General features: G+C 45.9%; 1 protein-coding gene across 1 annotated transcript in view; it reads left to right on the forward strand.

Moving 5' to 3' along the window:
- Nucleotides 1-1545: 1545 nt before the first annotated feature.
- DDX43 (DEAD-box helicase 43) overlaps nucleotides 1546-12857 on the forward strand; it is a gene marked incomplete at both ends in the record, with an annotated part of 462922 nt that continues 451610 nt past the window's right edge. Inside the window, 1 exon segment of the mRNA XM_082249917.1 lies at nucleotides 1546-1882. Within this exon segment, the coding sequence (XP_082106043.1) occupies nucleotides 1546-1882 (337 nt within the window).

Here is a 12857-nt window from a genome sequence, read left to right on the forward strand (position 1 = left end):
ACATGTATGAATAAGGACATGACATTTTCTGGCTGCCTAAGTCATATGTGCTAGGGGTGCAACTAACCCCCACTGAAGTGGTTATGGTGGTTAGAGTGTTCCTTTATTATTTCTCAGGAGAAGTAAACCTCTGTATACTGATTCCATTTCGTTTGATCATCCTCTAGTTGTGTTAAATTAGTGCGGGGGGGGGGGGGCACGTTGGGGCAGGAAAGGCGCATAACTGTTGTTTTATATATGTGATGTGCATGCTTATTTAGTCACTTGGCAAACGGGCATGAGCTGGGCTAAGTCATTTTTGCTAGTGAATAAAAAGGTTTGATTCCTGAAAGTTCCACTTCTGGGCTTCAAATAACTATTTGCTGGAACACAGCGACATGAGATGCAGTCAGTTCTGGGATATGCCACAGCCTGCTTGCACATTGGCACAGTGGCCACACTATTGCATGATACAGAAATGACATCAGCCCCAGGACTACTATTTCTGACGACCGAACAGGATAAGGGGGAGGTGTACAACCAGTGTCATAATCAAATTATTACTCTAACCAAAACAGATTCCTCCTCCTGGAAAGTGAATGCAATCCATAGGACGGAGCTGTTGTGACAGCAGGGTCCTGCATAATTTAAAGAGGTTGTAAACCCATTCAAATTTTTTTTTTTTTCCAACCTGAAAGAGAAACACATAATGAGCTAGTATGCATCGCATACTAGCTCATTATGAAATATTTACCGCCGTGCCACCCGCTTACCTATGACGGGCGACATGTTCAGTCGCCCGTCTTCCGGGATTGCAGCATCCAGCCATTTGATTGGCCGGAGCCGTGGTGGCGTCACTTCCGCGCACGCACACGGGAGCAGATGGTCACGGCCCGGGGCTCTGAAGAAACGGCACCAGTGGCTGTTCCTTCAGAGCGCATGCGCCAGTGATGTCACTGGCTGCATGTAAGGTAAATATCTCCTAAACGGTACATGTTTAGGAGATATTTACAGTACCTATAGGTAAGTCTTATCATAGGCTTACCTATAGGCACAACTACTTGCAGAGGAGGGTTTACTTCCTCTTTAAGATACAGGTGGGTGATGCAAAGCAAGGAAAAGCCCTTTTCCAGGCTGTGCACAAGGCAGATGCCTCTCCTGCCTGATCCCTTACAGCAAAGGGGCATCCCCAAGGAGAATCTCCGGCCTATTGGGTTCCAATGATTTCCATGTGTCCTAATAAAAGTCTGGGCCATTATGCATTAGCTCCTCCTACAGGCACTAAGCTCTTCCATGCTATAGGATAATAATTAACTCTTATTTCTCAGACACCTTCCAACCAATGGCTCTCTAATAAAGCTAAGCCATCACATGAGGCAGAAAGTACTGACACACCACACCCGCCCGCCTTCCTCCGCACTGCGCTCCCATCAGGGCCGCTCAGGCTGAAACTACTCCACCAATGACAACAAACTCCTCCCATCCAGCGCCTATTGGTCGGCACGTAGAGCGGGGTTTAGCGCCGATTACGTGACGTCTGGGATTCGGAGCACATTGCTGCTTGTGATGTCTGATTGGGAGGAAGAAGAAAATGGGGCCCGCGGTGCTCCTGCCAGCCAGGCGTGGGCTCCCCCGTCCCGGCAACGCTATGACAGCCGGGACAGCGGGGGGACTTTTCGGTCTGGAGACAGGGGGTCGGGGGCCCGGAGCTGGCAGAGTCATGAGGGTGAAGGTAGAGAGCAATGGCGTAGGGGTGAAAGTGACGCTAGAGGGCGCCGCTTTGAGAGAGCATCGGAAAGAGGCCCTGGGTACCTGGAATTCCGGAGGAGAGACCCGGAGGCAGGCCCCAGGGGGGAACCCTTGTGTTTTCGTCTGGACAGCTCAGTGATCGGCCAAGTAATTGGTGAGTGGACACAATGTGATGTAAGGTCAGGCCTATGTGTCTCCCAGTACCTGCCCATCCCCTCCAGATGGGGGCTACTTCATACTAATACAATGAGATATCCAAACTGTTATCTGGATGACATTGGAAGTGCGCATTCTCAGCATTGATTAAGGCAATGAGAAATAGAAAACAAGTGTTCTCTATTAGAGATAAGCATAGGCAGGCTTGGACACAAGTCCTATCCCTCTAGGAAGCTGCCAATCACAGGCAGTGAAGGTATCCCCCCCCCCCCCCCCCCCCCCCCTGTAGCTGCACATAGCCAAGGGATGGGGAATGCCTCTGCCGCCTATGATTGGCTGACTGCTTTAACAATCCCAGTGGGTTAGCTGCAGCGGACTCAGACTAGGGTTGCCAACTCATCCATTTAAACCAGGACACGTATTAATTACACAGGACCTGAGGCTGCACAAAAGGCATTAACTGATTGTGTAATTAATGTGTCCTGGTTTAAAGGGATGAGGTGGACACCCTAGAATAGATGATCACTGTTCGCTATGTACTCTGTTTATGTCATACATGTGCAGCATGTCTGGGTTTTTTGTTTTCTTTGCAATGCAGCGCATGTCATAACCATAAACAAGTGTTTTTTACTTTTAAACATAAGTGTGTGGATGGGCCCATTAGAGCAAAAAGGCCTCATGCATACAGGGCATTAGACAGGGTTCGTACGGTCATTAAAAACCTGGAAAAGTTATGGAATTCTGAGATGACACTTTCCAGGCCTGGAAAGGTCATGGAAAAGTAAGATTTTACAAATGTTTTGGAAAAGTCATGGAAATCTGGGGGGGAGCGGCGGGGGGAGCGGATGCTTAAAACTTTTTTTATTGTAAATTAATGTATAATTATTTTATGCTTGTGCACATTTCCGGGTCCGCAGCAGCCGAGGAGTAGATCATACACCATACACCAAGCACCAATCGCTGGCAGCGGGGAGGGCCGGGCCGCGGTTTGCCTGTATGTGACTGGCCAGCAGCAGCAAACCAATCACAGGCGGCGGAAGCGTCACTGGAGGGCGGGCCGCATGAACGTGATGATGACGCGGAAGGTGGCGGTAACCGTTTCAGTTACCGCACCCCCGCGTCATCACGTTCATGCGGCCGGCCCGCTCTCCAGTGACGCTTCCGCTGCCTGTGATTGGTTTGCTGCTGCTGGCCAGTCACATATAGGCAAACCGCGGCCCGGCCCTCCCCGCTGCCTGTCATTGGTGCACGATCATTTCCTCGGCTGCTGCTGGCCAGTGACCGACCGTAGGGCAAACTGCGAGCACCTGAGCACCTACTGTACCAGTCCTACGGGAATGTTAAAAATAAATGTAAATAATTAAGCATCCAATCCTGAGTCGCCTTCGTTTCTGTGAGAACTCTTTTCTGCCTCATGGGACTGTTAGGTTCGGCCTAAGAATAGTAAGCGCCGCATTTTTTCCAGCTGCACCTTCATGACTCACTGCCACCTGAACAGCTTTATTTGGGCAAGCAGGAGCACCACTGTTCTTTCACCCAAAAGTAAGTGCCGCATTTGTGCACCATCAGATCTGTGCCATCCATACCAGTCTGCCTGCACCTCATGACTGTCGCTTGGGCCTAAAAAGATTACTGTGCTGCATTTTGTGCATCGGACTGTCTGTGCCATCCATACCAGTCTGCCTGCACCTCATGACTGTCGCTTGGGCCTAAAAGATTGCTGTGCTGCATTTTGTGCATCTCACTGTCTGTGCCATCCATACCAGTCCGCCTGCACCTTATGACTGTCGCTTGGGCCTTAAAAGATTACTGTGCTGCATTTTGTGCATCTCACTGTCTGTGCCATCCATACCAGTCCGCCTGCACCTTATGACTGTTGCTTGGGCCTAAAAAGATTAAGTGCTGCATTTTGTGCCATCCATACCAGTCCGTTCACAGTTACAGCAATGCCAGGGAAATGCAGCTTTAAAAATGTATGGCTTCATGACGAAAAGTATGAGAGGTGGCTGGAGAAAGATCAGGACCCGGGACGTGCTAAATGTACAGTGTGTCGTAAAACATTTGACATTTCGAACATGGGAGAGGCAGCGCTGTCTAGCCACGCTAAAGGTGCAAAGCACCAGCCTGCAGCTGCGTGCTCGACAGCTTCCAATCCGATCGCTGGCTTTTTCACCCGTGCGCCTGAAGTGACACCGGCTCCCAGCTGCGGCAGCGGTGCTTCCACCTCATCCTCTGTAAAACAAGGGACCATTTTGAGTCACGCTGTATCCAGAAACGAAACTCTAACAGCAGAGGTACTGTGGGCTCTAAAGGTGGTTAATTCACACTATTCATACAAGTCTTGTGAAGACACAGGTCAGCTTTTCCAGACTATGTTCCCAGACAGCAAGATAGCGGCCAGCTTTGCATGCGGCGAACGTTAGTGCTCATATTTATGCACTTTTGGACTGGCTCCTTTTTTTAAGAAACTGACTTCGACAGATGTATCGAAGCAAAGCGTCTGTTATGCTCTTTGATGAAAGTCTCAATCACTATTTACAGTCTAAACAGTTAGACATGCATGTCAGGCTGTGAAACGGTTCCGAGGTGAAAACTAAATACATCGGCTCAGAGTTCATGGGCCATTCATCAGCTCAAGACATTGCTGAAAAAATGAATAACTTGCTCTCAGAGATCGGAATCAAGAATCTTGTCCAGATCTAAATGGATGGACCGCACGTCAACTGGAAAGTATTCGAAATACTCCAGAAGCAAGTGCAGGAAGATGCTGGAAAGTCCCTAATTTAACATTGGTTCATGCGGGTTGCACATACTGCACAATGCGTTCAGAGATGGATGTAAAGCCACCGGATGGGAAGTTGAACACGGGCTCTCTAGCTTGTATTGGCTGTTCCATGATTGCCCTGCACGTCACGAGGATTTTATGACAGCAACCGGTTGTAAAACTCCCATGCTTAAATTTTGTAAGCACCGGTGGATTGAGAATGTCAATGTTTCAGAAAGAGGATTACAACTCTGGCCACACGTCAAACAATACATTGAGATGGTAGAGAGAGGGAAATTACCCAATCCAAAAATAAAGTCATTTGAAGAGGTGAAGATCCCAGTGAAAGTGGGAATATTCAACAGCATTGCAAGAGAAGTCGACCCATTCCTCACCATGTATCAGTCTGACCAACCAATGCTGCCGTTTCTCTCCGGTGATATGTACAAACTGATTAAAGGTAAGGATAAACATAAATTCTGTTTTTGCTAATAATGTTTATTAATATGATCTACACTGCAGTGCATTACAATTTGGCTTGTAAATTAGCAAAAAACACTTTTAATTTTACTTTTTCATAGGCATCATGGGACGATTTCTAAAGGAAAAGCATCTGGAAGAGGCCACATCCACTCTAAAGCTCCTCCATGTCCCTTATCAAGACAGCAGTCTGCACAAGGACTGTTCAAAGATTGACATTGGGTTTGCAGCAGAAACCACCCTGACCCAACTCAAGTCTTCCCAAAAAATTTCAGATAGGCAAAACCTAGAGATTAAGATGGACTGCAAGAAATTTTTGATCACACTCCTGGACAAGTTGCTGAAAAAAGGCTCCAGTGCATCACATGTTGGTGAGAAGCATGCAGTGCCTTGACCCGAGACGCATGGCTGGAAGTAGTAAGGAACTCTGCGTAACGCAAATGAGAAGGATGTTGCACATACTTGTTGAGGCTAAACATGTAAATGAGGCAGTGTGCGACGATATCCTTAGGGAGTTTTGTGATTTGGCTGCTCTTCAGGTGAAGTTCAGGGAATTTGACCCCAAAACTGATCAAGTGGACACCCTGCTCTATGAGACAATGGGAACAAAACCATCACTTTCCAGAGTGTGGAATGTGGTGAAGCTTCTTCTTGTGTTATCACATGGTCAGGCAAGCGTCGAAAGAGGTTTTTCAATCAACAAAGAATTGATAGTTGAGAATCAGAGGGAAAGATCTCTGGTGGCTCAGAGGCTCATTGTTGACCATGTCAGATCTGTAGGGGGCATAACCAAGGTAGAAATCACAAAGGAGCTGCTCCTTTCAGCTGCAGGAGCCAGGCAGAAGTACCATGGGTACCTGGATGAAGAAAAAAGAAAGAACAACAAGCTGTTGACTTAAAGAGGAAGGCTTTCACAGATGAGCTGGAAGATTTGAAAAAAAAAGAGGGCTAGGATGGAGGCGGACATTTGTGCTCTCGAGAAATCAGCGGATGAATTTGCTGAAAAGGCTGATTCTTCAGGCAATCTGACCTTTATCAGCAAATCCAACAGTTTCCGCCGTACTGCAAAAGAAAAGAGAGATTCTCTGCTGAAAATTGAAAAACAGATTGATGAGAAGCTTTCAGAAATGAAAAATTAAATTGTGTTGATTGTTTTTTGGCAATGTTTAAGTTAACTTGTGACTGTTATCGGGTCAATTTATGGCACTTTAGGTTCAGAACAGTGTTGCTGGACACTTATTTTTTAGTTGCTTCCCCTTGATTTATGTTGTATCTCCTGTGGATTACGTTAATCCATTTCTAAGCGGTTCTCAGGGTTTATGTTATGAAACGTCGTTACTGTGCAAGCGTTATTTAAATATTTCATATTCCACTGTACACTACAAAGCTAATCATTTATATTAGTAAAAATATGCTGGGTGTGACATAGATTTTCTTCTTATTTAACACATATACATAGACATTTCATGAAACATTAGGTCATGAATATTTACGTGAAGTCATGGAAAAGTCATGGAATTTCATTGGTGAAAATGTGTATGAACCCTGATTAGAAAAAAAAATAACGAGTTGTAAAGCCACTACCAACGGCAGGAAAAAGCAGCTGCAAAAATGTGCTTTTAGTAGCTTTTTTTCAATTGGCGTTATTGCGTGTTTAGCCTCATTGGCTTTTAACAGCATTTCTCTACCTATATTCAAAATCAGTAGTTTCCTGTGAGAGTTGTCTTTGATCCAACTTTCAGCCCATTGATTTGAAGTCGCATCCAAGTCGGATCATGATGATCCGACTTGTGCTCTGAGGATCTTGAATGGCAATTACACGTCAAAAAGGGGGGGGAAAAAACAGCGTGGGGTTCCCCCCCCCCAGTTCCATACCAGGGGAGAAAGGAGAGGGGACGAGTGAGTGAAACCCCACCCCCCCGAACCATACCAGGCCACACACCCTCCAAATGGGGGGGTGCTATGTGCTTTGGGGCAGAGGGCCTCTTCCCAATAAGTCCCCTGCCAGCAGGCCCCCACAACCACCACCCAGGGTTATTGGAATCTGGAAGCCCCCTTTAACTAGGGGGCCCCCAGATCCTGCCCCCTCTATGTGAATGAGTATGGGGTACATTGTACCCATTCACCCCAAAAAAGCAGTGTAGTGTAAATAAGGATAAGAGATGGTTTTAAGAAATCCTTTATTAAAAATCTCCCTCTGATCTTCTCCCTCCGGTGTTCTTCCTCTGGTCTTCTGTGCCTCCGGTCTTTTCTACCGCCAACCCGGTCCACCTCCGGAACTGTCTCCTGTGATTATGCCAGCTTTGCTCCTTTCGCCCTCCTATAGGCATGGGGCATGGTCACCCGGTGATGTCACCCAAAGACTCAGTCCCTTGTGTCGTCATACAATGTACCCCACACTCATTTACATGGGGGGGCAGGATCTGGAGGCCCCTGATCTGGGCGCCTGGTATAGTCCAGTAGAGGGTGGGGGGTTGGCACTCGCTTGTTTGTCCCTTTACCATTTCCTGACCTGCCAGTCTCCATGCTCGGATAAGGGTCTGGTATGGATTTTGGGGGGACCGCACGCCGTTTTTTTTTTCATTTTGGCATGGAGTTTTCTTTCAAGATCCTCAGCACAAGTCGGATCATCATGGCCTGTCTTAGATTCCATTCAAATCAATGGGCTCTCATAGGGAACCATTGAATTTGACATGTCCTAAAAAAACTGCTTGATGTGGCCTAACGCTGTATGCAGCGTTAAGCCGCATAAGATGTTTTTACAGCTGTAATGCCAGTCCTCGGAACGCGCTGGCCCTGGGGGTTTTCTGTAGCTTGAAAATGCTTATGCCACTTACAGCTTCAAAACTTCTGTGTGTGCATGAGGCCATAGAATAACATAGAGGGGTGTTTTTAACCACTTGCCGACTGCCTAACGCAGATCTACGTCGGCAGTCAGCCCCTCACAGGCAAAGCGACGTAGGTCTACGTCACTAGCCTGTGAGGGTCTAGGGAGCGAGTACGCGCCCCCGCGCGGTCACGCACCCCCCCCCCCTCGCCCGTGTGACCGGCGGACCCGATGTCCGCTGGTCACTCGGCGATCGGCGGGGGAGAGGGAGAAAGTCAGGCGGCTTGTGTAAACAAGCTGCCTGTCATTCTCCCCGGTGTATGAAGGATGATCATACGGTTCTACTATGTAGAACCGTCGATCACTCTTCATACATCTGAAGCCACAGCTAATCACAGTAGAAAGCACGCCCCTAGGAACATACACAGCCCCTCCCTCTCAAATAAAGTGAACCCCTTCATTACCAGTGTATTTTTACAGTAACAGTGCATATGTATAGCACTGATTACTGTAGAAATGTCACTGGTAACCCCAAAAATGTCAGTCAAGGGTCCGATCTGTCCGCCGCAATGTCGCAGTACCGCAAAAAAAATCGCAGATTGCCGCCATTACGTGTTAAAAAAAACAAAAACAAAAATGACAATCTTTCCCTTTGTTAGTAAATGCGATAACTTTTGCGCAAACCAATCAAAATACGCTTTTTGCGAAATTTTTTTTTTTTTTTTTACCAAACATAGGTAGCATAAAACAAATTGGCCAAAAATGTTAAATTTAGATTTTTACATTTTTTTTTGGGGGGGGGGAATTTCATATATAAAAAAAAAAAGGGAAAAATATTGCTATTTTTGCAAAATTGACGCTCTTTTTTTTTTTTTTTTTTGTTTATAGCGCGTGATCAAAAAATCACACAGGTGATCAAATACCACCAAAAGAAAGCTCTGTTTGTGGGAAAAAAAGGACGCCAAATTCGTTTAGGTACAGCGTCGCACGACCGAGCAATTGTCAAAGTCACGCAGTGCTGAATCGCAAAATACCCCCTGGTCAGGAAGGGGGTAAAATCTTCCGGGGCTTAAGTGGTTAAGCTGCAAAAGTAAAACGCCTGACGCTCCTCAAAGCAGCTATAAAAACGCCCTGTGTGCATGAGGACTAAAAGATCGTTTTCAGTGCTCAATAGAACAGCTTTCTTCACTTTGTTTGATACATCCTTGAATCAGCAAGGGAATGAAACTTCAGGAGAAAAAATAATCCTGCAGCTCCTTCAACAGATCAGCAGGTGATACAACCAATTACACGCAAAAGAAACCAGCAGCAGGGTACAGGGATTAAAAATTGATAACACTATTTGTAAACCATAGTATTGCTTAGGGAGGTAGATTGTAAAGCCCCTTTCACATGAATTGTTAGATATCTGCTTTTGGCTGCGGAAAGGGGAGCTTATTTACCGCAGCAAAATGCAACCAATGCATCCCTATGGCCCCATTCACACACTGCGTTTAGCAACGTTTTCATACATTATCTCACAAAAGTGTACACCCCTCACATTTTTGTAAATATTTTCTTTTCATGTGACAACAATGAAAAAATTACTTTGCCACAATGTAAAGTAGTGAGTATACAGCTTGTATAACAGTGTAAATTTGCTGTTCCCTCAAAATTACTCAACATGCGTCCCTTAATGTCTAAATCACTGGCAACAAAAGTGAGTGCCCCCTAAGGTAAAATGTTCAAATTGGGCCCAATTAGCCATTTTTCCTCCCCGGTGTCATGTGACTCGTTAGTGTTACAAGGTCTCAGGTGTGAATGGGAAGCAGATGTGTTAAATTTGCTGTTATCACTCTCACTCTCTCATACTGGTCACTCGAAGTTCAATATGGCCCCTCGTGGCAAAGAACTCTTTGAGAATCTGAAAAAAGAATTGTTGCTCTACATAAAGATGGCCTAGGCTATAAGAAAATTGCTAAGACCCTGAAACTGGGCTGCAACACTGTGTGGCCAAGACCATACATTGGTTTAACAGGACAGATTCCACTCAGAAAAATCCCTCCATAGTCGATCAAAGAAGTTGAGTGCACATGCTCAGCATCATATCCAGAGGTTGTCTTTGGGAAATAGATGTATGAGTGCTGCCAGCCTTGCTGCAGAGGTTGAAGGGGTGGGAGGGGGTCAGCCTGTCAGTGCTCAGACCATATGCCGCACACTGCATCAAATTTGGTCTGCATGACTCTCGTCCCAGGAGTCCTCTTCTAAAAATGATGCACAAGAAAGCCCACAAACAGTTTGCTGAAGACAAGCAGACTAAGGACATGGATTACTGGAACCATGTCCCGTGGTCTGATGAGACCAAGATAAACTTTTTTGGTTCAGATGGAGTCAAGCGTGTGGCGGCAACCGGGTGAGGAGTACAAAGACAAGTGTGTCTTGCCTACAGTCAAGTATGGTGGTGGGAGTGTCATGGTCTGGGGCTGCATGAGTGCTGCTTGCACTAGGAAGCTACAGTTAATTGAGGGAACTATGAATGCCAACATGTACTTTGACATACTGAAGCAGAGCATGATCCCCTACTTTCGGAGACTGGGCCACGGGGGCACTATTCCAACATAACTACCCCAAACACGCTGCCTTGCTAAAGTAGCTGAGGGTAACAGTGATAGACTGGTCAAGCCATGTCCCCAGGCTTAAACCCTATTGAGCATCTGTGGGGCATCCTCCAATGGAAGGTGGAGGAGCGCAAGGTCTCTAACATCCACTGAATCCGTGATGTCATGTAGTGGAAGAGGACTCCAGTGGCAACCTGTGAAGCTCTGGTGAACTCCATGCCCAAGAGAGTTATGGCAGTGCTGGAAAACTGACACTTTGGGCCCAATTTGGACATTATCACTTAGGGGTGTACTCACTTTTGTTGACAGCGGTTTAGACATTAATGGCTGTGTTGAGTTATTTTGTGGGGACTAAAAATATTTACAAAAATGTGAGTGGTGTACTCACTTTTGTGAGATACTGTAACAAACGGTTTTGGGCATTTAAGAAAAATAAAGTTGACAGCGTCCAGGAGCGATGTACCGCAGCTATCTGTATATATAAACGCAGTTAATCACAGTACAAAGAAAAAAGTAAACAGTTGCTATACAAAAAGGCAAGAATTTACTACCGCAGCCACATGTAATCACACATAATTGCAATGTACAAGTGTGAATAATCTTTGTGCCAGGAGTGTTGGAATTTCAAAATAACAAAACCATGCTTTTACCAGCAGCACAACTGCCTGTGTGAAAGGGGTCTAATAGGCTCCCTGTTTAGATAGATGACTTATCAACATAGCAGGCTGGAATAAAAGGATCAATGTGAGCAGTATGCCCGTCACTAAGCACAAGACCTGCTTAGACGATGGTGATATCGGTGGCGTCTGCTACTCTCTATACATTACAACTCAGCCCAAGGTGTGAGAGAGGGGTGGGCGGCAACATGTTTGGAGGGCGCCTCCCCTTTGTCAGAAGGCTCTGGTGGGTCCTGGGCTTACTGATTACATCAGTCTGAGAGCGTGATGTCATCAGCCCACCAAACCCCACTCAGACACCAATCCCACTCAGACAATCAGAGGAAGTTTTGTTTTCATTCACAGAATACAAAACTACCTATGAATGGCTAAGCCTCTGTTTTGTTCCAGGTGTGAGTTAGGACGTCTGTGTTTCACAGCCGGAACCCAGCACTGGGTACAGAATGTAGCTGAAGTTACCAATGCTTAAAGACTGCAGCACTTAGTTAAGCAAGTAGTTTGTTTGGACCAGCTTGGTCCAAACTAACTTTTTAACCACCTGCCGACTGCCCTACAGCAGTTTTACTGCTATGGTGTGGCGGCTGTGCGCAGGATCATGGCTCTCAATCACAGGGGGAGCAACGGACTCAATGTCTGCCGGCACCCATTGATCATTCATTACACAGGCAGAATGTCAGTCTGCCTACGTAAACCAGGCAGATTGCTGTTTTCCCAGTACAGAAGGCAGGGACATGGATTTATGCCTTCCCCTAGTAAAAGCACCTCCCACACAGTAGAAAAAACTGTTGCTAGGAACATGGTTAACCCTTTGATCACCCCTAAAGAACCCTTCCCAGCCAGTGTCACCCTTCCCAGCCAGTGTCATTAATACAGTGACAGTGCATATTTTTAGCACTGATCACTATTGGTGTCACGGGTCCCCAAAAAAGTGTGTTTCCGATTTTTGTCTGCCACAATATTGCAGTTCCACTAGAAGACGCCGATCACCACCATTACTAGTAAAAAAAAAAATATAGACGCTATAAATTTTGCACAAACCAATCAATATATGCTTAAGATTTTTTTTTTAACCAAAAATAGGTAGCAGAATACATATTGGCCTAAATTGATGAAGAAATAATTTTTTTCTGGATATGTTATATAGGAGAAAGTAAATTGTTTGTTTTTTTAAATTGTCTTTTTATTTTTTTTTTTTTTTTTGGTTTATAGTGCAAAAAATAAACGCAGAGGTGATCAAATGCAACCAAAGAAAGCTCTAATTTGTGGGGGGGTGGGGTGGGGGGAAGTACATACATTTGGGTACAGCGCCCCACAACCACGCAATTGTCAAAGTAACACAGTGCTGTAACGTAAAAAATGGCCTGGTCATGAAGGGGGGGGGGGGGGGAAATCTTTCGGAGCTGAAGTGGTTAAAGTGATATGACACATGGACATCAGCTTTAATATCAGCCTTCATGACACTTGCTGACACTGTCCCTTCCATGCAGGGTGGATTTGATTTAAATCACTAATAAAAAGGCTTGATTTAAACCATAATTTTTCAAGAGCAACTGTCATCTCTGTCCCGCAGCAGCTCTTCCTCTGACCTGTTGACCTCACCGACAGTCCTATTCATTTTAATGGGATGG

Source organism: Pelophylax lessonae (assembly GCF_965119305.1).
Source record: "Pelophylax lessonae genome assembly, chromosome: 3".
NCBI classification, from domain to species: Eukaryota; Metazoa; Chordata; class Amphibia; order Anura; family Ranidae; genus Pelophylax; species Pelophylax lessonae.